The sequence below is a fragment of the Fringilla coelebs genome (assembly GCF_963513975.1).
Source record: "Fringilla coelebs genome assembly, chromosome: 21".
In the NCBI taxonomy this organism is placed as follows: Eukaryota; Metazoa; Chordata; class Aves; order Passeriformes; family Fringillidae; genus Fringilla; species Fringilla coelebs.
Window position 1 is genome coordinate 7,061,646 of NC_140047.1, and position 25,201 is coordinate 7,086,846.

General features: G+C 44.1%; 1 protein-coding gene across 1 annotated transcript; it reads left to right on the forward strand.

Annotated features, from left to right (window-relative positions):
- The first annotated feature begins 79 nt into the window (after nt 1–79).
- On the forward strand, nt 80–25,069 carry NUP188 (nucleoporin 188). The gene is made up of 44 exons (XM_084219621.1): nt 80–123; nt 1,967–2,021; nt 2,619–2,692; nt 2,913–2,997; nt 3,625–3,705; nt 4,100–4,144; nt 4,720–4,812; nt 4,934–5,053; nt 5,444–5,655; nt 6,088–6,202; nt 6,400–6,600; nt 7,275–7,364; nt 8,005–8,070; nt 8,617–8,736; nt 9,182–9,308; nt 9,433–9,588; nt 9,941–10,067; nt 10,684–10,771; nt 10,851–10,927; nt 11,080–11,194; nt 11,526–11,646; nt 11,839–11,905; nt 12,331–12,459; nt 12,609–12,742; nt 13,118–13,224; nt 14,038–14,244; nt 14,603–14,772; nt 15,065–15,134; nt 15,742–15,809; nt 16,397–16,592; nt 17,089–17,166; nt 17,495–17,580; nt 18,085–18,230; nt 19,340–19,521; nt 19,898–20,098; nt 20,728–20,820; nt 20,955–21,113; nt 21,319–21,456; nt 21,852–21,926; nt 22,599–22,808; nt 23,462–23,593; nt 23,714–23,784; nt 23,956–24,085; nt 24,256–25,069. The coding sequence occupies exons 1-44, from the start codon at nt 98–100 to the stop codon at nt 24,424–24,426; spliced, it is 5,214 nt and encodes a 1,737-aa protein (XP_084075747.1). The 5' UTR covers nt 80–97; the 3' UTR covers nt 24,427–25,069.
- Nucleotides 25,070–25,201: the final 132 nt, after the last annotated feature.

Here is a 25,201-nt window from a genome sequence, read left to right on the forward strand (position 1 = left end):
TGTGAGGGCGTGCCCAGGGGCGGGGCTTACACGGCACCACGTGACGCCGGCGTGGTGGAGGGGGACAGCCCCTGGGTCACGTGACAACGGAGCGAAGATGGCGGCGGGCGGGCTGAGCGCGAGGTGCGGGGCCGGGGCCGCTCGGGCGGAGGGAACGCGGGGGCAGCGTGGGGGAGGCCCCGGCTCTCGCTGCGGGCGGACCCCGCTCCGCGGGACCGGGGGCCGGCGGGGCGGGGGCGCAGAGCGGGACCGGGAGGTTTTAACTGCGGCGGGGCGCGCGCCGGGCTGGCCCCGCCCCCGCCTCGCGCGCGCGGTGAGGCCCCGCCCCCCCCCCCTCCTGGGGGACCCTTCGGGACCCTCAGGGCCCGCCGGCTCAAAGAGCGCCGTGAGGAGCGGCTGCCGGCTTTTTGTAGTTATTTAATTCTGCCGGGCGGGATCAGAGCTGGGCAGCGCTCCGGGGCAGCCGTTGCCTTGGCGGGGCCGGGGGCTCGGTCCGCGCTCCCTCCGCGGGGGTGCCCGACGGGCGCTCGGCTCTTCCCTGAGGCGAGGGGCGCGCCAGGGCCGGCTGCGCCTCCCGCGCGGCTCCTGCAGCCGTGCGAGTCGAAATACACACGTGGGAATGTGTAACGGAAGCGATTTAATGAATCCCCTGCTCAGTGATCATCTTAGTTCGGTGGTTTCGTTTCCCTAGAGCCCGTTTTTTGTCATTTATTACAACGCTTTTATGTTCTGGAGTTTCCCTAGTGTCTAATTTTTATTAAATTAATGACAGCACTGTTACTTGTGGTTGTACACAGAGAGCTTTCCTTCCTTAGCTGTCTTGGAGCCTTATTAATGAGGGGACAACAAACCACGGTCTGTTTTATTCACAGAGGGGATTGTGAAGGAGTGAAAAGTAGGTGGGCTGGTGTTGCTAGGCTGGGGCTCAGATTTGACAATAAATGAAAGAAACTGGCTGCAAGACAAATGAAGGCACTAATCTGACACGATCACCGAATCTGGCATTCATTGAATTGCTTCTTTCACGTTGCTGTTCAATTCCTGGTAAAATTCTGGGCCTTTGGGTGCTCTGTGTGGGCTGCAGAGGTTCATGGCAGAGAAGTGTACACAACCATCGAGGAATGAGCAGGGAGAAATTACACTGATGGGTGTGCTGGAAATAACAGGTGTTGTCATTAAGTGTCACCACATGGCAGAAGTCACAGATGACTTTCACTGCCACAGTGAGTTATTTTAATAATGTTATTCTAAAAATAAGGCAATGAGTGTTCTTGTGGAGACAGTCTTTGTGTGGGGAGTTGGGGTGTTTAAATCCTCATTTGTAATGTGTTGCTAGCAAATCATAGTTTATCTAAATGAAATGCTCTTTTTAGCAAATATCTGTTCCCTGGGCTGTTGTAGGGAATCTTCTTTTTGAATGCATGTGCCAGGGTCAGGGTGTGATCTGTAAATTCTCATAGTGCAGGTTGGCTTTTCCACAGAGTTCTCATGAAGAAAAGAGAAGCTGAGTGTAAATATTCTGGTGCCTGTTTAAAGATGGTGCAGTTTTTCACTTCATTCAGTTTTATGCTCAAAGTGGAGGGTGAAACTGATGGAAAATTTTGTTTGAAGGAGAGCATTGAATGTAACAGTAGAATCCTGTTTTATGCTTTCATTTTCTTCTTAGGAGCCTTAAATGTTCAGATAGCAAAATCAAAGTGAGCTGGTAACCTGGTATCAGTGTGAAGCTTTGGTGCAAAGTCACAGGTCTTGCTTTGTCAGTTGTCACCCTCTCTGGGTTTTTCCTTGATTTTTCTAGGACATCTGAAGCTCATTAGCTAAAAGCTAATGTTCCTTAAATAATGTTTCTCATATTGCAGTGTCATTTGCTGCAAGTTAATTGCAGGTTTGAAAAGTGTAAGCTAAATGGAAGCCTGGAGTAACATTCATCATTAAAATGCTCTCCACCTTTTCCTTGTGTTTGCAGGAGCAGCAGAGAATTATGGACAATTCTGCTGGGCAGATCAGCTTTAAGAGAACCAGTAAGTTCATTCCCTGCACAGCAGGTTTGGCCATCACTTATTGGACTCCATGGCCAAACACATCATTTGTACATCTCTTTGAATATTAGTGAAAATATTTTCTGCTGCTCTTCCTTCTTTCTCAGCCTGATTTTTGTTCTCATACCTCTGCTACTTGTTTATTCTTCCACTGCTTGTTTACAGCTGCTGCATGAACTGCCTTGAAGGGTGTATGGGAAAGGTGGTTCCTTTTCTGGAGTGGGCCCAAGTGCTGCTGCTTGGATTGCCCTGGGGTGTTCATGTGTGGTACAACTGCTGTCTTATTTTGAGGGCTGAAGCCTGTGCTTTCAAGAATTTGCCCAGAGGTTGGGAATCCAAATGTTTCTAAACTCAGTCCATTGCCTCCCTTTTCCCCACCCTCCCTAGGAACAGGCAGTGCCGCTCAGTGCCCTGTTCAGTTTCTGCACCTGGAATCACTCTGAGCCACAGACACCTGGCTTGTGTTGTTCCTGCCTCTCTGTGGTGGTGGAATTTCTTTGCTTTGCTGAAGTTTAACAGATCTAATATTTGATAATGCACTTTGAGGAGTCTGTTCAGTGGTGTTTGGATCTGTTTTAGGCCCAGATTGCTGCAGAGTTGAACAAGCACTGGCAGAGACTGTTAGAAGGACTGTCATACTACAAACCTCCAAGGTACAGTCACTGCCTGATTTTAGAAATTAATCTCTAATGTGTAGTTTCCTAGTAAGTAAAGAAAGGTTACAGAATATTGTATGAAATATTGAAAGGTCACTGAGGAAGAAGCAAATGTTCAGTTTAAACTGGTAGAATGGAGAACTTTGAAATTATGCCTATTTAATTTTTTCCTTGAGATTGCTGCGTTTTTAATGACTAAAATTTCTTTCCACTTTAGTACGACTTCAGCAGAAAAAATTAAAGCTGATAAAGATGTTGCTGCTCCACTAAAAGAGTTGGGTCTAAGAGTCAGCAAGTTTTTGGTGAGTGAAGCTGCTCTTGGATTATTTTTTATCCTTGGGATGAATTGTTATAGGATTCTGATACTGAAGTAACCTTTGTGATGTTGAGTAGAGAGAAACTTAAAGTCCTTTCAGTTCAAAGTAATCTGAAGGATGTTGAAGTACATGTTGAGGCTCCAGGTCAAACTTCCAAAGTGATGAGTAACTTTGAGATCCTGTGGTTTTCTAGGTCCTTTTCAGCAGCAGCCACCTGCTGTGGGTCTGAGCTGGGTTCTTCCAGGCCAGCTGCTCAGCTAAAAAACTGATGTCCCTTAAATCAGTTGCCTTGTTTGACAATCCTCTCAATTTCCCTGCAAGGTTCTGTTTCTTTAAGCCAGAAGTTTAGAGTTCAGTGGCTGGTGGTACTTTTATTTAAATGACTGGTGTTCCTTTAGCTGAAGTTAAACTGCAGCTCAGTGACCCTAAATCTTGTGTATTTAGCTTTAAAAGAAGTGCTGATTAAAGCATCTGCCTGCTGCAAAAATATTCTTTTGGCGGGTTATTTGTTTTGAAGATAAGAGCTGCCTGAGTATTTGGAGAGAATCTTAATCTTTAATGAATTCAGTTTCCTTTTATTAATTTCATACCATTAATCTTTCTTTTGTTCAGGGTCTGGATGAAGAGCAGAGTGTGCAGTTGTTACAATCTTATCTTCAAGAGGATTACAGAGGAACAAGAGACTCCCTGAAGGTCCCTTTTATGTTCTATTTACTCCACATCTTTCTCTAATAACAGTTGTTTTTTGATGCAAATGGTCACATGTGAATCCTAGTTCTGATTGGGAAATGGCTTTGTAGCTTTTCTTCTCTGGAGCTTCATCCAGGTGTATCTCTTCCTTCTTGGATCTCTGCAGGAACTCAGCTCCTCTCTCTGTCACAGGAAAGCTACAGATTTGTGAATGGGAGTGGAGCTGAAAAATAAATACATAATTAAAAATGAGTGCTTTGGCTTTGTGCTTTTGGAATCTGTCTTTCCAAATGAAAGAAAAAATGTCTTTTTTTTTTTTTTTAGTCATTTTGTGAACATACATTTTGTCAGTAAATATTTCTCCAGTAGCTATTTTTTTGTCATGCTTTGTTTACAGACAGTTCTTCAGGATGAAAGGCAGAGTCAGGCTCTGATGCTGAAGGTTAGTCATTTCCATTTGTATATTCTGGGGAAAAAATCTGTTGGCAGCAAACCTGCTTTATTTCTGTGGAAAATCTTGGAATAATTGAAGTATTCCTTCGTATAAAGAATGGCTTTTAGGAGGTGCTTCTGAAATTGAGGGATGTACATATAGACTTGAAGAGGGTTAGTAATTGCTACAGAAATGAAATTTTAGGCTTGATATTAGGGAACTTAGCTGGGTAGATTTACACTTATTTTCCAAAGCTTGTAGGTTTGTGTGTCACTGTCTGACATGGCAAGATTGATGATCATTTCTGACAGAGAGTAATAGGGATGTCTTTTTGCCTTTCTTTTCCATGTTTTCTCATTTAACAGTGTAATTATAGACCTGTCGTTGTGGCAATGCTTGATTGAGTTCTATAATGTTAATTAAGCGTTAGTTATTTTCCCCAAATTCAGAACTGCTCAGTTAAAATTCCATCTGTAGTAACTCTGTATTCCTGTGGTGAAGGCCTTGGCAGTGGTTGGGAGAGGGAGGTGGCAGGGAGTTGGACACTGTTCCAGGCTGGCACTGATGGCACTTTACATTCACAGCTCGCTGACTACTACTATGAGGAGAGGATCTGCATCCTGCGCTGCGTCCTCCACCTGCTCACCTACTTCCAGGATGAGAGACACCCTTACACAGTGAGTCCAGGACATGGTGCCATTGAAATAGGCTAAATATGGAACCTGTGGGGTAATACCCTGCTTGTGCCAAAAGCCCACATGCATGTGAGAAGTTCATGGACTTGTTTGTCTCTTTAAGGCACAGTACTTCCAGTGTGTTGAAAAGCTGGACAAGGAGCTCGTTCCGAATTACCGCAAGCAGTTTGAAGGGCTGTACAAAGCAGAGGCTCCTACATGGGAAACACATGGAAATCTCATGGTATTTTGGTTCTTACTATTATTTCTCAAGCTTATAAAGTCATTTCTTATATGTAGTGTATTGGAAAATACGTCTGTACAGATGCAGTTAATTCTCCTGGTCGAAGAAACATAAAATTTGTTTTCTCTGTAACAGAACAGACTTTTGCTCAGAGACAGAGTTTCATGAACCTTACTATTCCTTGTAATAAATCTGTGGAGAGCACTGGGCCAACAGAGCCATTTATGTGTAGCTGTTCTTGATCTCTCTGGACCTAGAGTGGCTTTCCTTGCCATTGACCCAGTTGCTGTCTGCACAAGCTGTTGAAATGCCTCCACACTTCTCAGCTTCTGACTGCTTTGACTGTCCTGTGAGCTCTGACATGTGATGGTGGAACTTTGCTTTGTGCAGACAGAACGGCAGGTTTCCCGGTGGTTTGTGCAATGCCTTCGGGAACAGTCCATGCTCCTGGAAGTCATCTTCCTCTACTATGCATACTTTGAAATGGCACCTGAGGAGCTCCTGGCATTTGCAAAGATGTTCAAGGAGCAGGGATTTGGCACAAGACAAACCAACAGACATTTAGTAGATGAGAGCATGGATCACCTTGTGGATCGTATTGGGTAAGTGTTGTGTGTATTTGTGATGTGGGTACAGAGCAGAACCATTGTTTTTCTCAGGAAAAAAATGCATTTATAATTATTTCTTCATTGTTCTGTGTGGGCCATGACTCAAAGGGGAAGTGAGAATCCTGCCAAACATCCTAGTGGCAGAGAGTTATAGAGGTGGAAAAGCTGTCTTCAAATTTCAGTGACCCTTTTTTGTTTGGTAACAAAAAAAGGTAGTTCTGAAGGTTGTAATTTTTCCTGTATCAGCATTTCAAGACAAAATTTGGATTATGTGCCATTCATTTTTTGTAATTTCTTATTCCTTCAAAGAAAGATGAACAAAGCAAGCTAAAGGTTGCTTTTTGACCTCTTATACTTTTAAAAAAAACCCTGAATTCTCAAATGAAGTTACTGACCTATTTGTTTTTATTCTTCTACTGCTTGTAGATACTTTAGTGCTCTTATTCTGGTTGAAGGCATGGAAATTGACTCCCTCCATGAGCGTGCTTTGGATGACAGGACAGAGGAGCACAAGTTGGCCAACAATCAGCACATCCACCAGGTAAAACAAGCCTAACAATACAGAACTTACTGTGATTGCCCAGGCTGTGTCTGTAAACTTCTGGTCCTTGTGCTTGTTGGCCAAGTGTAGAAACTGGCATCCACATACCATGAGAAGGACGCAATCAGCTATTTGCTTGTTGAGTTTGAATTGCTTTCAGATCTCAGTTATTTTGCTTTTGATTTGTCTCTGTGCAGGAGATGGACAATCAGCTCCTGCAGTTAGGGGATGTCTCACATCATGCTCCAGTGCTTTTGGCCTGGGCTCTGCTCCGTCACACCATAAACCCAGATGAGTCCACAAACATCATCAGGAAGATGGGCAGCACTGCTATCCAGCTGAATGTCTTCCAGTATCTGACAAAGCTGCTGAGATCCCTCAGCAGTGGGGGCAAGAATGTGAGTTTTTTCAATTGTACATGTAAGCTTTTGAGGTCTAACTGCTCCTGATGTACAGCTGTGATGGGAAGCAGATGACTGAACCAATGTTCTTTTCAAACATGAAGTAAAGCATGTTCTGTCATCCTAATCTTCTTTCAGTGAGGATCAGAAATCAAGTTGGAGCAAAACAGATTGTTAGGTCCAGAGAATTAAGAAAAGCTTTGTAAAACTACATCTCTCTTGAGCAGAATAGACTCCAGTTAATCAAAGTTTTTGATTTGCCTCTATAAGTGTATTTGCCATTGTGGATCTTGAGTATTGAATGATATAACTCTGCACTGTTCTCTGTATAGGGCTTCATTAGAAAACATGGTGTACTAGGGTAAACTGCTTTGTAGAATAAGCCAGTGAAAGCAAATCCTTTTGATTCCTAGAAGTGTTGAGTGCTTTTCTTTTTGTTTTGATGCCTGCAAGGCATTTCTAGTGATAATGGTAATGGCAAGACTTTCAGTGAAATATTTCCTGTTAATATGGAGCTTAACTAATGACTGCTCTCTGTTTTGCTGCCCCTTTGCAGCAAGGATACATAAAAATGTCAGTTACTTGGTGTGTAAAGCAGACTGAGTAGAGTTACAGCCTGTTTGTAATTCATGATCTTTCCCATAACAGCCTTGTGTATTCTGTCTTTGCAGTGTACTGCCAGCACAGCTTGTATGTGTATTTATGGACTTCTTTCCTTTGTCCTGACATCACTGGAATTGCATACGTTGGGCAATCAGCAGGTAAGCATCCAAGAGCCTTTGCAGTTGTTACATAATTTAAAATTACCTGTCATAACTGATGCTAATTGCCTATTAAATTGTAATCCTGCATTTCAGACTGCAAATTTGAAAAGCTTTATGCAAAAATGCATAATTTATGCAAATTTTCTTTATGCAAATTTGCTTTAGGCAAATTTGAAAGCTTTATGTGGCTTAGGGAGACCCAAATGAGTGATTTGCTGGTTTTCCTACTGCATTTACACCATGCAAATGTGGTAAACACCTCTGCAGACTGGCAGATTATAGTAATGAAAGAGCACATCATGCATTTGAAGTCCTATGGATGTGAAGCTAATTGGTGATCTGTTATTCCCAAAACAATGGAAATAATACAAACTCCATTTCTGAGTTGGACTGGACATTTTACAGCCCTCTGCAGATATTGTGGATGTGTTTGTTGTGGCCAGTTCATTCATTATGAGGAGCATGGCTTTAGGTCGTGGTCTGGGGGTGGGTGTGTTGGGTGTGTTTTGGCTCCTGGAAGTAATTACATCTTGGTGGGTAACTTAAATTCCAAAGATGTGGCAGAACCTGGTTGAAACAAAATCCTTCTGTGTAAAGAAAGTAGCTTTGATTTTTTCCATCCTGTCTTCTTTTGTAGGATATAATTGATGCTGCATGTGAAGTTCTGGCGGCTTCCAGCATTCCTCAGCTCTTCTGGAAGACGGTGAGTGTGTTTGCAACTTGTTTGACCTACCTTGTTTATAACTATGACCTGATAAAAGATTCCCTTTAAGGAAAGGAACAGGCTGGTTATATTTAGTGAGTTGGTTTCTAGGAGGGCCTGAGGAGCAAATGTTCATTTGCATCTATCTTTGATTTACTTTTGCCCTTTCCTGCTTTTTAGGTACAGCCTTGGCTTTACACTTGAAAAGGATACTGGAACGAGTTTTAATATAGGTGATAGTTGATAGCAGGGCTGGGGCTGCAAGGATTGAACTAACTGCTGGCAAAAGCATTGTGCTTATTTTTTGTTGTCACAGAATTAGGATGATATGTAATGCCTTACAGTCTTACTTCTTGCCTTATACTTGCAGACTGCATCATGCTTTAGTCTGTGCAAGTGTGATCTCCAGTCACTGGAGTGGTACTTATGTGCATGATTAATGTTAAATGTACAGCTTAAAATAGAACTGTAACCTTGTGCTATACTGAGACCTTTTTAGCTTTTTTTTTTAGTAGTAAGACATTTGTTTTCTCTTTCCACCACCAGGAACCTACTGCAGGTCTGGGTATTATCCTGGACAGTGTTTGTGGGATGTTCCCCCATCTTCTCACTCCTCTCCTTCAGCTGCTCCAAGCCCTTGTGTCTGATAAATCTACTGCAAAAAAGGTACAGGATTTCCCTTGGTGTTTCGGAGATGATTTGTTTTGAGTCAGGGATGACGTGCTCTGTGATTCTCTCTTTCCATTACATGTGCTTATCTCAATTGCAGTCTTAGATAACAGACGTAAGCTTTTGTCTAAGAACAGTGGACACGGCTCCTTCAGAGTTGTGTGCTGTTGCAGGATGCTGTTTTCAGGTGTTTAGAAAACTTTTCAGCTTTAATGATTGAAGATTAAGATGCTAATTTTCAGGTGGTACTTAACCTGATTCATTAGATGAGATTTGTCTGATTATGAGGGTTGTGTAATAATGTTTTGGTAGGGTTGGTGTATTAGAAGGATATTGTTGTACACCTCAAGTAAACTTGCTTGATACTGGAAATGACCTGGTTGATAAATTTTTAAGAAGCTCTGGCTCTTAGGCTGTGTTGTTGAAGCTCTCTCTGATGCAGGTATACAGTTTCCTGGATAAAATGTCCTTCTATATTGAGCTGTACAAGCACAAACCTCCAGATGTAATCTCCCATGAGGACGGCACACTGTGGCGAAGACAGGCTCCAAAGCTCCTCTATCCTCTTGGTAAGGAAACTGCACTTCACCTTTTCTTACTGAAATGCTTTGGGGAATTTAGCTCTTTCTGTACCTGGCTTCTAACTCATGGGTAAATTTGTAACTTTGTTTCACCTGCTTCTTCAATCTTTAGGACTAGGTCAGACAAATCTACGGATACCTCAGGGAACAGTGGGCCAAGTGATGCTGGATGATCGGGCTTATTTGGTACGGTGGGAGTATTCCTACAGCAGCTGGACTCTGTTCACCTGTGAGATTGAGATGCTGCTCCATGTTGTGTCAACAGCAGGTGAGACAGGCTGGGAGTGAAAAAAGAATAAATAATTATTAATTGGTGTCAGCTTGAGTTTAGTAGTAGGACTGAACAGCTCTGAGTGCATTTGAAAAAGCATGGAATATTATTCAGAAACCTGATGATGATTATTCTGTAAAATTCACTGCAAAAGGCCAAGAGCATGTAGTGTAATGGGATACACTTTAGATGAGGGAAAAGTTGAGATAGATAAACAAATATTTTTTGATATGGGAGATGGATGGTTTTGAGTCATGCAGATAAATGGTAAGATAAATGTGCATTGTTCCAGGCTTGATTACTGCTGAAGTACGATTTTGTATTCTAATGTTTGGTTTTCTTTATCCAGATGTGATTCAGCATTGCCAGAGGGTCAAGCCCATAATTGATCTGGTTCATAAAGTCATCAGCACTGATGTATCAATAGCAGATTGTCTTCTGCCAATCACATCACGAATCTACATGCTCCTGCAGAGGTGAGTCCCTGACAGCAGAGGTACCTAAGCAGATAGAGTGACCTGAAGGATAGCTGATGACTTATTTTGCCAAGAGCTTTACAGGATGTGTGTCAGTGCTTGAATTCCCCAAGACTGATGTTCAGTTCTCAAAACTGTTCTGGTTGCACATAGGTTAATGTTTTGATACAGCAGAAATGGCCACCTCTTCTACTTCTTTCCTGAAAGGTGTGCAATTTTATCCCTTTAAAGGCAGTTTTGATTAGTAGCTGTATTTACATGAAACAGGGATAAAACATAGCATTAGAGCAGTAACTCACAGGTTTTAAAACAGTTGTAATTATTAGCTCCTCCCAGAGTTAACTGCCTGGGAATTGATGTTCAACTTTATAATTATTGTTTGCTGTGACAACCTGCTGTCTTGCCAGCCTTGCTCTGGCAGTAAATTGATCTGACTCAGGTGTGAGGGGGAGGTGGCAAGTCTAGACTGAAAGTGCTTACTCTGGTGTCTGTATTTATCTGCTTAAATTTTATATATGTTTACTTCAGTGAGAGGGAAAGAAGCTTTTTGATTAAAAAACAGACTACACCACAGGTGAAAGTGCTTTTTTCCATGCATGCTGTTTCTCTTTTGTAGGCTCACAACTGTTATCTCTCCTCCTGTGGATGTTATTGCTTCTTGTGTCAACTGCTTGACAGTCCTGGCTTCTCGGATGCCAGCCAAGGTGAGGAAAGGACCTGCTGCTGAGAACTACAACATTTTTATGTAAATGAGAAGGAGTATCTGTACCTCTTCTCTTGCAGGTTTGGACTGACCTTCACCACACGGGGTTCTTGCCATTTGTTGCCAATCCACTCTCCAGTATGAATCACATGATCAGGTATTCATGTTCCCCACCCTGTTTTTTTTGCCTAACCAATTCATAACACACAATAAGAACTTTTTGCCAGTGTGCAATCTCTGCACCTGACATCTCTCACTCATGTCAGAATCCTGCTATTCATGTGATGAACTCTCTTGCTCATTTCACAGTGCAGAGGGAATGAATGCTGGGGGCTATGGAAACCTATTGATGAGCATGGAACAGCCCCAAGGCGAGTACAGTGTTACCATCTCCTTCCTGAACCTGGTAACAACTCTTGTCCGGGTGAGTGCTTCGGGAGTGCTCTGGTGTGACACCAGCTCTGAGCTGTTATGATTGAGAAGTGACAGAGATCTCAGCCATGTCTGAGATCAGTCTCTATGCAGCAGGGCTCTCTAAGTAATCTTTGCTTGACTCTCCCTTCTGCACTGCTGTTTGTGCTTTCTCTGATCTGATTCTTACAAAAAAAAAACCATTTTGACTCGTCTCAAATGACTGCAAAAGTCTAGAAATTGCTTATAAATCTATGTTCTCATGTTCCATGGTTTTCTCACACTTCAAAGACAGTAAGAAATATCTTCCCCTCCTGGTTAAATAGCATTTCTGTTTCTCCTAGGGACAACTTGGTAGCACCCAGAGCCAAGGCCTAGTGCCCTGCATTGTGTTTGTTCTGAAGGAAATGTTACCAAATTACCACAAATGGAGATACAACTCTCATGGAGTGAGAGAGAAAATTGGTAAGGATGTTAAAAGGGAGAGTAAGAGGGGGAGAGAATAAAAGGGATCACTTGCCTTCTTTTTTCTAGCAGCCATTTGAGATTTGCATTGTACATGTCCTGATACTGTTAGATGCTGTGATTTGTTTGAAAATACTAGGAACAAGGCAAAAGTTTTCAAAAACTGAGTAGTCCATTTCATCTCTGTTTTAGGGTGCTTAATTCTGCAGCTGATCCATGCTATACTGAACTTATGCCCTGAAATGGATCCTCGCAGCAGGTAAGACAGGTGAGAGGTCTCACACCTGCACTAGCCTGGTTTACAGTGCAGGAATCACTGTAACTTTGTTTCAATTTTTGAATTCAAAAGAGTAGGACGGAGTATATAGCTGTGCAGTGCTGGTTTCAGCTCTTTGCTGCATTACTGAGTACAGGAAGGGTGGCAAAAGATTAGGGACTGAGCAAATCATGTTGGTTTCTACAACTCTTGGTAAAAAAAATAAAGAAAAGAGTACATAGATTTCTTGGGACAGACTTCCATCCACTTTCCTATTTGGTGTGTTCTGGTGAAAGTAGAAGGGAGGGTGAAGGAAGGGTTAGTGGGGGTGTGGAAATGAAGAGGTTACTTTGTGGTAGTTTTCTAAGTGCAATGTGGCAAAAGGCCTCAAGTGCTCCTGGTGACTCTGTCCTGTGTTTGTGTCACAGCAATACCCCCAGCCTGCAGTCCTTGTGCATCTTCAGCCTGGCCAACACGGAGGCAGGGCAAGCTGTCATTAACATCATGGGAATTGGGGTGGACACCATTGACATGGTCATGGCCTCCCAGTCCAGCAGGTGAGTGGGGTGTGGCTGTTTGGGCAGCTTCTGTCTGCTGGCTCCGAGTGAAAATTCTTGTAATTCTGATGGAGTTTTCTTTGTGAATGTTGTGCAAATAATAATCATTGGTTGTGAACACAGTTCCTTTGGTTTCTCTTTGGACACAGTGATGAGTCCCAAGGCCAAGGCCAGCTGCTGATCCAGACAGTGAAGCTGGCGTTCTCCGTTACCAACAACGTCATCCGGCTGAAGCCCCCGTCCAGCGTGGTGTCTCCCCTGGAGCAGGCACTCACTCAGCATGGTGGGTACTGCTGGGGCAGCCTGGGAGCTGTGCTTCTGGCCCTGTGTGTCTCATCACAAGCACTAGTTAAGGTTTCCAGGTTACAAAAAGTGGTTGCTACTGATGGGAGGATGCCTCTTCTCCCTCCTCTAAGGCATTCTTCCTCCTGGGACAGCTTTTAAAGGATTAATCAAACATGGCTTATTGTTTGCTGCTTTGTAATGAGATTATTGTAATTACAGAATATACTAAATCAGTTACTGTTAATGCCTCTGGCTGGACCCATACCATGTTGTTTTGGGAGACCAACTTAGTTCTCATCTGCTGTGGAAATTATTTGGTAAATAGTTACATCTTGTTGTTTCTTCTCTTCGATTTTATTTGTGTTCTCTCCAGGTGCGCATGGGAACAACCTTATTGCTGTCTTGGCCAAATACATCTACCACAAGCATGACCCTGCACTTCCACGCCTGGCCATCCAGCTGCTCAAACGACTGGCTACAGTAAGATAAGAGACACATCAGTGCTCCTTTGCTTCTCCCCTTGTGACTGATTCCACCACTGAGATTTTTTCAAATAATCTCCTCAGGCTTTTTTTTTGTATCAGGGAGCAAGTCAGTTGAAGGGTAGTCTGATGGCACCTAAGTTAGAGCACATGACAAATCATGTAAAAGATCCTTTAGTTTTTTAATGTGGTCTGCTGTTTCATAAGTCACTCAGCACTCACTGAGAGGCCTCCCTTGAGTGGGGTTTTTTCTGCAAAGTATTTGCACCTCCAGTTGTTCTCTTCACAATTTTTGAGCAACTTTCTCTAGTCACACTCTGAAATTAAATTTCTAGACCTTCCTACTTGGAAGTAGGAAGATGGAACTGTACCATCTTACTGAGAACAGTATCCTATTTAAGGTTTTATTGGTTTCAACTTCTGGACTAGGTAAAAGCAGACTTTAGACTTACATAGCCTTTTGCACTTTTTTTATCTGCTAAATCTCAGAATATCTGTAGCTTTCTAAAAGCATATAAATCCAGATGTTGGCTCATTTATTTCAAGAAATGTAATTCCAAAACAGTTTTTTCTTTTGTCTTTTCTATTTCTTTTGTAACCTTTGAGAAGTAGGTGAGGATGGAGTAGAATTACTCAAGAGGAATTTGGATCACTTGTCACATTTCTTTCTGCTTAATGACAACCTACTTGGATAGGCTCATAGATTCAATATTAAATATTTTTGCGTTTCAATACAATCACCTTTTATGTAGAATTAAGCACTGTGTACAGCATGTTTATTTTTCCTTCTGGTGTTTGTTTCCATGGGCAGGTTGCTCCCATGTCTGTGTATGCCTGCCTGGGCAGTGATGCTGCTGCCATTCGCGATGCCTTCCTCACCCACCTGCAGAGCAAGATCGAGGACATGCGCATCAAGGTCATGATCCTGGAGTTCCTCACAGTGGCAGTGGAGACACAACCTGGGCTCATTGAGCTGTTCCTGAACTTGGAAGTGAAGGATGGCAGTGATGGGTCAAAGGTACAATAGCAGATACTTGCCTGAGGACTCAGTGGCTTTTTTTTTTGCATATTACAGCACTGAATGGTAAAATCTGATAGTTCTTACTTGTAACCTGATGTGCTTAATGTAAAGATAAATGCAGGTTGTGCTTGTATTTAATGCATGTGGTGCTGTCCCAGTTTTGCTTTTTCCTGTAACCAAAGAGAAACTTAGACTGAAGGTGCCTGTGACCTGCTCTCTTCACTCTGTGTGCTGTCCTTTAAGCAGCCTTTAAGCACTTGTTCATGACACTCTGGCAGTGAGAAAGATAAAGATTTGTGTACAATGGACAATACAGTTCTCCAGCATTATAACCTCTTGTCTCCTTTTGCTTTAGGAATTCAGCTTGGGGGAGTGGAGTTGCCTCCAAGTGGTGTTAGAGCTGATTGACTCCAAGCAGCAGGAGAGGTACTGGTGCCCTCCCCTCCTGCACCGCGCCGCCATCGCCTTCCTGCACGCGCTGTGGCAGGACCGTCGGGACAGCGCCATGCTCGTGCTGAGGACAAAGTGAGTTGGTGTTCCTCGACGAGGCATTTCCTTCCTCTTTTCCAGAACACTCTTTCTGTGGTTTATCAGACTTTTCAGGGACATTTGCATCTTAGTCAGTGTGTGGTGAGGGTACAGTGTGTGGACTTTGAGTGTGGAAGATGAGAAGCCCCAGTGTGTCAGAAGTAAATACAAAGCTAAATAAACTTGTATTTACCAAAGCATATTTTCTACATTGTTTGGGACACTCAAAATGCTGCTAGGCATGTGGCATGAGGGAGATAACTGATAATACTTTTGTTTATGTTTTTAGGCCAAAGTTTTGGGAAAATTTAACTAATCCCCTCTTTGGGACCCTTCCTCCGCCTTCCGAATCATCAGAGGTGAGTTACATCCAAACAAAATGAAGGGATTTATGTACTCCTCAAAAAAGGTTTTTAAGTGATGTGTGTGGCCATTCCCTCTGCTTACAGCTTCCTAAAGGGAGCTGTGACCAAGTGGGTTAAACACAGGCAGAAGATAAAGTGAGTGCTGTCTGACTTTTCAGAGCCTGGGCAGCCATTAAGTGCCTTTTGAAATTCTCTGCTATTTATTCACATATGAAACAAAAATAGCTGTGTGGCAGCTGTGGTAACACTCACTGTAGAAGGTGTGCTCTCTGAAGTGTATCCATAATCTGGGCTCAGGCTGACCGATATCAGGGAGGAACTGATTAGGTTCTTGTTCTTCCTTTCTGTGCAGTTTTTTTCCTTTGTTCTGAAAGCCCTGTGCTCTCATTCAAGAGTTTGAACTCTGAGCACAGTATTCTGTCCCTATTGTCACCAGTCTGTGGTCAAAATGGCCTAAGTATTGCTTTTGTGGTAGAAATAAGTATCCTGCAGAACTGGATTATCAGTCATCCCAAGTGGATGAGTAGGAATAGTTTCACTTACCCTGTAGAGCTCAGATTTTGATTTATTTTTATTTTTGCCTTTTTTTTTTTCTTCATAGCTCAGTGTCTTGGATACCTGTGCCTTAATAATGAAAATCATCTGCTTGGAGATCTACTATGTAGTCAAGTGAGTCTTTGGTAGTCTCTCCTTCATCCTTGTACTTTTTAGTTATCTAAACTGTGTGTGTTAACTCTTGATACACCATATAGGCTTTGATGGGCAAAGCACATGTAGTCCTGTGAAAATCTGGGGGTGATTCATGAACACATGACAGACATTCAAGATTCTTGCAATCACTAATTGCAGAAAGATATTACAATTCTTCTGCAGCCTTTAGGTGAGAGTGTATCAGTATTTTCCTTGTATCCTGAAATAAGAATAAACAGTATTTATTAAAATTAATTGTCAGCTAAGCTGGGTAAACCTTCACATTTAGTAGTTTTCTCCCACATGATTTGTTTTCCTGAAAGTACCATCTGTTTCATATGTTGAAAAGTCAGGATTAACTAAAATCTGTTTTAAAAAAAATTATAGAGGAATCATGTTTTTCCTTCATATTTGATGCAAAAAGTGGGATTCCCTGCACAGGTCAAATATGTGGAATAACCTTCACTTGCAAGCTGTGTCCTTGGCTTTCCTCCCTGAATCTCAGAAGTAGTATATTTTCTAACCCAAGAATAACTGAAGATAACTTCTCCTCTTGATTTGGTCAGGGGCTCACTGGACCAGTCTCTGAAGGACACGCTGAAGAATTTCTCCAGCAAGAAGCGCTTTGCCTACTGGTCCGAGTACGTGCGGTCCCTGGCCCAGCACGTGGCCGAGACCGAGGGCAGCAGCTGCGCCTCCGTCACCGAGTACCAAATGCTCATCTCGGCCTGGAGGATGCTGCTCATCATCTCCACAAGCCATGTAAGGGCTGCCTCTTATCCTGCATGAGGGGCTGAAATGAGTTTTGAATAATACAAAGTCAGCAGCTTCCTAGGGCCAGCTAAGAGAATTCACTGTCTTTTTCTTTCGGTTTTGTTGAGTGTGTGAACACAGTACAGGTTGGCATGAGCGCGGTGCAAGAGGTTAGAGTGGGTGGTGTTTGGCTGTTTGATCAAAATGAGCATATTGTCCTCTCAAGGAGGGAGGTAGTAAATAATTTTTAGAGGGTTTCTAAGTAATTTTGAAGTCCTGACAAGCTTTTCCTATGTTGAGTGAGGCAGGGATGCACCATTAAGCAATTAGTCATTACCAGCTTCTTGTCAATGGTAATGTAGGACTGAAGTGATTTCTGTAAAACTCAGCAGCTATAATCTTGATGGATTCTTAAAGTAACAAATTAAAACAGTAAACTGATTTTAGGCTGCTTAGAAGATGCACCTTTTGTTGTGCTGATTGATCCTTATCTTTGTTGATTTAGGCTGATATCATGCATCTGACTGATTCTGCAGTTCATCAGGAGTTGTTTCTGGATGTGCTAAATGGCACCAGGGTTTTGGTAGGTGTTGTTTCCTATCAGTTCTTTCATTTCCTAATTGCTTATTTTCTTTGCACTATTCCTTCAGATGCTTGTAATCTTAGGGTTTTTTAGATCCTGTGAAAATGGGCTGAAACAGTCTCTCTCTCCATGAACTGATGAGCTGCTTTAATCTTTATTTTGTATGTGTCATTCTTGTCAAAACTGAATGACCCTGTGAGGGTCCTAGCTCTGGTCCCCTCAGTTGTGCTGAAGAACAAACCTGGTCATTTGTTGGTGGTGCTTGGGCTGAGCATTTCTGAAGTGTTTCTACTGTTCCAGCTGTAACTCTTACAGTATTTCTCCTTAGCTCCAGGTTCCCATGTCAGTGCCCTGTCTGCAGCTGGGGTCTATGCTGTGTACCCTTCTTCTGATCCTACTCAAGCAGTGGAAAAGGTAGGTATTTTGTTTGGATTTTTTTTAATCACTGCTAGAAATAAAAAAAATTGGAGGTCATGTTTAAATAAAAATTTGGGAGATGATGTTGAAGTGTTTTGCTCTAGTGAGAATCCCTTAGTGATCTGGGGAGAAAACTGAAGCCTTATCGATGCATTCTCTTTTGGCATGTCAAATGTCTCTTGGTTGTTGCTGAAATTGTGAGAAATCTCTGGTAGCAATACAGTTAATTTTGTTTTCTGCTTGCTGGTGAGAAGTAGCAAAAGAGCTTTTGTGATAGTTAGTCCTGCTTTCTCACTCTGATTCTCACAATGAAGGGAAAATGCATTCTCTCATTCTGTGGAATGTCTTTAGTGAGATCCAGGTGGTGACTTAAACTTTACTTTGAAGAACTGCTTATGTTTTTAGGGGTCATATAACTTATGATCCACACAGCTCATTCAAGCCAGTATATTTATTGAGGGATCTTGTCTAATCTGAAGAGCTCTCCCTTTTTGTTGTCAGCGAGTTGAGTTCTGTGGATAAAATCATAAACTCCTTGACGCAGATTCTGGAGGGAGTACTACAGGCAGATCAGCAGATGATGGAGAAAACCAAAGCCAAAGTGTTCTCAGCTCTTATCACTGTTCTGCAAATGAAGGAGATGAAAGGTGAGGTGGTGCATGTGCAGGTTGTCAAGGTGCCAGGGCTGAACACACCTTACCCCCAGCATGTGCAAGACAAACACATAGTGCTGGTAGTAGTGTAGGGTGCTGAATGTAGTCACCAGCCTGTGGGACTTCTCTCCTTTTTTCTTCCCTTCTTTAGCTAGTTTTGGAAAGAGGTGAGGTTTATCATTCATTCACTCTGTGTCCATGTGTTCCCTTCTCTTGTCTTTCCCTGACAATAACCTCTGTTTGATCAGTTTAGTTCCTGGGTGTTTTTGGAGACAGCTCGGTGGATGTGTAAGTCAGGCTCTCTCAGGGTGACTGTAGGATTTAGATTCTGACATGGATTTCTAGTTAGAGATAACAAAAGACCCAAACACAAGAAAGGGTACATTTTGTTGCAAACCACAGAAACCAGTCTGGTTGTTACTCCTGTCCCTTGTGGGGCATCTGGCGGTGCAGTGGCACTTGAAGACCCTCAATGAAATCTGGGCAATATTTTTCTGTGCAACATATACAAAAGCAACTGTGATTAAAAGTGTGTCAGGTTACTTGTGTTCCTTGTCCCATTGCTTTGGCTCTGCAAACCTGTACAGTTGGAAAAATAAATAGAAAGTGGAGAGTTGGTTTGATTTTAATTGTTTTCTTTGCTGTTGAATTTGAGTTTCTAGCCATGCTGGTAAAAGGTGGGGCAATTTATTATAATGGTTTTGATAAGAATGTAGTATTTATATGGATTCACAGACCATGGACTGCACCCAGTCTGCATAGGCTGATACCAGCAGTCTGGAGCAGTGAGTGGGAATTACTGTGCTGGAATAATCTGTCCACAGAAGTGCTTGATTTGTGTTTTGACACGTCAGGAGTTTATATGACTTTGTATGACAAAATCTACATGGTTTTGTTATTGAGATGAATATAAACCCTTAATATATCCTCCTAGATGTAGACATCTAACTTAGTCTCAGCTGCTCATATTGTTTTGTAGATTTTGAAATGAGAACAGAATAAATACTAATTCCAGGAAATGTGGCTGAGTGATGTTACCAGTTAAACTGGAAAGCTGAGCACAAGGACTGTGTGTTAACTGGTGTCTGTTGTGTGTGTCACAGTGAATGACATCCCCCAGTACCCCCAGCTGGTGCTGAGTGTGTGTGAGACTCTCCAGGATGAGGTCATTGCTCTTTTGGACCAGACTCGGCACAGCCTGACCGTGGGGGATGCTGCAGATGACAAGGACAGCATGGAGACCGACGACGCCTCCCGAGTGAAGCACAAGGACCAGCGAGACGGGGTAAAGGACCCTTCATCTGCTCTGCAGTCCTGTCTCCTCTCTAGACAAAAGTTTCATGGTGCTCAGAACAACTTTCCTTTGTAGCCTGCTGCCTTCAGAGGAAGTTTCAGCAGTTTCTATTTCAGAATTACTCAATGTTTTCTTGGCTCACATCAGTCTGGGAAGTTGGCTGTTGCTGCCTCTTCTTCATTGTGCACTAAAAAACATTTAAAGGAGTGCTAATACAACCAAGAGGTGTACAGAGTACAATATGAGGGATACCAGGAGCCTTCATTTGTGATTCTGAGAATGATTTAACTTAGGTTGTGTTAGTAAATGCTTTTGAGATTTTTCTTGGTGCAGCCCTGTACCTACCTACCTTTCCTTGTCACTGCAGGTGTGTGTTCTGGGTTTGCACCTGGCTAAGGAGCTCTGTGAAGTAGATGAAGATGGAGACTACTGGCTGCAGATTACTAGGAAAGTCCCTGTGCTTCCTACCATCTTTGCTGCACTGGAGATCAGCCTGAGAGTTAAACAAAACCTTCACTTCACAGAGGCCTCGTTACATTTGCTGCTGACCTTAGCAAGGACTCAGCAGGTGAGAGATGCAGAGAAGTGAGAGTGCATGGCTGTACACTTTAAATAAGAATAGTCTGTCTCATCTTTATCTCATTATCCTGTCTGTGATAGAGCTGAATGATGAGCTGTAGATAAAGGGGTATATTTTGGAGATTGGCAAGCAGCAGGTCCTGTATGTACATCTGCTTTGTGTGCCTTGTTCTCCATAGTGGGATGTCTGGGAAGAGCTGAGCCAGCCAGGCAGACCTGTCATTTAGAGCAGGCACTTTCACTGAATGGATTCTGCAATGCAAATACCTCTCATTAAACCAGCATTGAGTGTTGGAACCTGCTTCTTCATTAGTTTTAATAAAGTGTTACCTATTTCAAATTCAACTTGTGTGGGGCTTTAGGTGAAAGCAAGGTTGTTCCAAGCCCCTTTGCAGGGATTATGTACATACCAGAGCAGGTGATAAATGGGAATTTTGAGTACAGTTATGCAGGTTTGATTTTCCTTTTCTTGATGTTGAACTTCTAACAACAGAGAGGTGTGTGTAGATGAAAGCTCTGTAAAAGGGTGGTGACAGTGCAAAGGACAGAAATAACTACTGCAGCACAAGTCTCTTCAGTCTCAGAGAGCAGAATTCCAACAGCAGTCTGTTCTTGCAGGGAGCAGCAGCAATGGCTGGAGCTGGTGTCACCCAGAGTGTCTGCCTGCCCCTCCTGAGCGTGTACCAGCTCAGCACAAATGGAGCCATCCAGGTGGGTGCTGCTTCTTCATTCCAGCTGGGGATGCACCCAGAGAGCTTCCCATGCCCTTCCAGGCTGTGGCTGGAGGGCTGCCAGAATGGTGTGGGGGGAAAATAGTCACTTCTTTTTGTATGTGATTTGTTCAGACATCTGCTTCATCCCGGAAGTCCCTGGATGCTCCCTCCTGGCCCGGCGTCTATCGCCTCTCCATGTCCCTGATGGAACGTCTTCTCAAAACACTGAGATACAACTTCCTGACAGAAGCACTGGACTTTGTGGGTGTCCATCAAGAGAGGATCCTTCAGGTGTGCCACAAACTGCCTCTGTGCTTCACTTGGCTCCTGTGTTCCAGCAGCAGTGGAAATGAGTCAGAAAGGGCAGATGCATTGAAAAGTCACTGCTGCCTCGGGAAGGGTTATAGTGGAAATAAATAACTGAGAGGAGGATGGGATGTTACCCCATCTGTCCCTTATCTGTCATGGCCCTGATTTACTTCCCTCTCCTTCCCAGTGCCTGAATGCAGTACGGACCGTGCAGAGCTTGGCCTGTCTGGAAGAGGCTGATCACACTGTTGGCTTCATTCTTCAGCTCTCAAATTTCACAAAGGAGTGGCATTTCCACCTACCACAGCTTATGAGGGACATGCAGGTAGGAATCAGGATAACACATTGCCTTGGAGTGCAGGGATTTGGTTGTCTGAAGAGAAAATGGCACAATATCACTTGGTTATTACCACTCCTTTAATGAGAATTACAGCTGAGGTTATTTAACTGCCCATTCTGTCAGTACCTGGTCTGGAGTGAGGAAATATAACTGTTGGGAGAGAGAGAAGTGGTAGCTTGGAAAAGTAGATTGGGGGATTCAGTGGCTTACTTTCAGTTCTTAGTTCTAGGTGATTTCAAGAAAATACTGGGAAATTAAGAAACTGTGTGGATCCTTCATGATCACAGTGCTATGTTTGGATTTTCTAGCTTCCAGCAGTGGCAGTGAATAGACAGGGTTTGAGCTTTTATGAGATTTCTCCCTGACTTTATTTCTTTCAGGTGAATCTGTGTTACCTGTGCCAGGCCTGTACCTCCCTCCTGCACAGCCGTAAAATGCTCCAGCACTACCTGCAGGTGAGGATCCTACACCAAACTTCACCATGCTCCCTTAGAAGGGAGCATTGTTCAGTATCAAGGGTCTTGGATATTGAATGGATTATTGATAATCCTTGTGGTGATTATTGACACTCATCAACAGTTAGGATTTGCATTTCTTCACAACAACAACAAAAAAAACTCCAGAGAGAAGTCTGGACTCTGAAAACCTTTGGACTGTGTAAAGCCAGTCCTAGATAACCAGCAGCCTGTGCTGAATGGCCTGTTGTTATAAGGAGGCTGCATTGGTAGGACTCTGGAGTGCCATTAATTAAGCCACTGTTGACCTGGTGTCCTTATTTTGATTTAATTTGTTAAAGGGAGATAGTTCTTGTTCTTGGGACATCTTCAGATGCACGAAGTGCAGATGATGCATTGCTGCTGGAGTTTTCCTTCAGCATGGCTCGGGCTTGGTGTGTTGATCATTGTTTTTCCTGAGTGTGGAATCCAAACAGCCTCTGCAGCTGCCTCCCTGCAATGCAGTGTCTCCCCTGCCCACACCAACTATAGATTCTCAGCAGCTGACAGACTTTGGGTGCCTTATTTCCTCATTCTCTTTGTTGACAGTGTTTTGTTTTTTTCTCCAAACATTTGTCTTACTGCAAAATAATCCTGTCTGTATCCAAGACTTTCTCTTTTCTTTCTCTACAGACAAAAAATGGTGACTCCCTTCCATCCAGCGTGACTCCCCGCGTGCAGCGTAACCCTCCGGCCTCCTCCAAGCACCCCAGCCCCGAGTCAGAGGCAGCAGAGCAGAAGGCCCTGCTCACAGTGCAGTACAGCCTCCTCAAAATCCTCAGCAAGTCTCTGGCTGCCCTGCGCCACTTCACCCCTGATGTCTGCCAGATCCTCCTTGACCAGGTGGGTGCTCCAAAGGGGGGAGTTTCCAGCATTTCCAGGGATATTCTGGATGTGTGTGTCCTGCTGGATGCAGTGACCCCACTGTGTACCTGTCTGCTGCTCTGCACAGAGCAGGAAGGCAGGAGACAGGGATTTCGCCTTGGGAATCAGGCACTGCACAGTGTGAAGGGAAGACTTGGCTGAGCTTTTGTGTGATCTACACAAGGCTGTGTATGTGTGACCTTACAGGAGCGGACAATAACCCAGTTGGTTTGTACCTTCAGTATACCATTCTTCAGGAAAAATGCTTTTGTCATCCTCCCATGGTGGTGTGACCCAATGCCTGGTCTCCAGGTTCAGAAAATGAAGGTTTAATCCTTTATTCTGGCAGTCCTGCTGCTAACTGTTGGGTAGGGAACATCCTCCTGTTCCCTTGGGAGCAGCCAGTACTCTGGTGTGCCAGTGATGGCATCTGTGAGAGGAGGGCAGTGGAGTCTGATCCAGTGCAGTGCTGTGCAGGACACTTTACTGCTCCAGCTGCACACCTGAGACTTGGGAAATAATCACAGTGCTTCTATTTCTCCATATAACAAGTGTGATAAGGGACTGGGTATTCCTGTTCCTATGGCAACACCATCCTCATGGGTCTCACTCCTCTTTCTGTTCCTCCACAGTCGCTGGACCTTGCTGAGTACAACGTGCTCTTTGTCTTGAGTTTCACCACACCAGCCTTTGACTCGGACGTTGCACCTTCCTTTGGGACCCTCCTTGCCACAGTCAACGTGGCCCTGAACATGCTGGGAGAGGTACTGGCCCTTTCTGTGTCTGCAGTGATCCCAGAGTGCTCGTTCAGCTGAGACTCTGAAGAGCATGAGCAGTTCTTTCCTATCTCCTTTCTCTAATGCCTGTCTTTTTTTCTCTTGAAGATGGATAAGAAGAAAGAACCTTTCCCTCAGGCTGCAGGGCTGAATATGCAAGAGGGAACCAAAACCCTCAAGTAAGTTTCCAGTTACTTGATGTAGTTACAGCCAAGCAGCAGCCTGAGCTCCTCCGATCAGAACTGAAGTTGAGACATTTGTGTATCTTCGTACATCCCTTAACTATTTGACCTGGAAACCAGAGTGTGCTGACCTTTTTGGCTGCTGCTGATGTGTGTTTCTTTGCACAGGTCTCTGCTCATGTTTACAATGGAGAACTGTTTCTACCTGCTCATCTCCCAGGCTGTTCGGTACCTGCGGGACCCGGCTGTGCACCCCCGGGACAAGCAGCGCATGAAGCAGGAGCTCAGCTCGGAGCTGGTGAGCACCTTGTGCTGTCCCCTCACTGCTCAGTGGGTCTTGTCTGTGGCTCCCATTTCCCAGCAGGACTGAACAGCCTCGGGCTGCTCATTCCTGTGCCACAGCACCTGACTGGGGGAGGGAGAGGGGCGTGGTGGAAGAAGCCGACTTGTTGCGCTCTTTCCTTGCAGAGTACGCTGCTCTCCAGCCTGTCCCGTTACTTCCGCCGGGGTGGTCCCTCCTCACCTGCCAGTGGGGTCCTTCCCTCTCCCCAGGGAAAGTCTGCCTCCAAGCTGGGTCCAGAGGGGCAGGAGCCCTTGTTTCAGCTGGTGCAGGCCTTTGTCCGGCACGTGCAGAGATAGATCCTGTCCTGGCCCTGCCTCCCTTGTCAGGACCTGCAGCAGAACAATTCACATCCACCACGGAGGGCATCACCTTTGGCAGAGCTGTAATGAGGACTGGGAAGGGAGGGAGGCCAGGTGTGGGCAGTGGTGTCACCTGAGCAGCGAGATCCCATGGAACTCTTGCCACCCAGGAGCAGAGTGAACGTAAGGAGAGCCCAGCTGGCTCCCCATGACCAGCCCACGTGCACAGTCTGCTCGCCCTGTCTGCCAGAGCATCCTGGCTGGCTACAAGCACTGAACAGTCAAAACCTTTATTTTTATAGCTTGTACCTCAGCTGGGGAAGCTGTGGCTGGGTGGAGAGAGGAGATGCTTTCTGCTGGGCATTAGCTCTGCTCTTAACACAAGGTGCAATCTGCGTCTCCTGCGTGGAGTCCAGCTAAGGCACACCCAAGGGATCAGCCAGCAATTCAGAGACCATCTTTCTACTGCTATTTTTGTACTGAATGGTTCAAGGCACGATGGTGTATGTGTGCTCACGCCTTCCCTTCACCCTGCAGTCTGTGTGTTGTGTGTGTTTCTGAAGAGCAAGGCCTCACTTAAGGTTTTTACGTCAGAATTCCATTGCTCCAGTCTTGCAGTTTTTGTAACTGTGCCCTATTTATACTGATATTAAAACCTTTATAGACAGCAGCTGTGTTCATTGATTTGTGTTGGACACAGCAGCACCAATTCTGCAGTGTCTGGGTGGTAGTTCTGCTGAGCTGAAATCTCAGCTAATGTTGTGACTTCCAA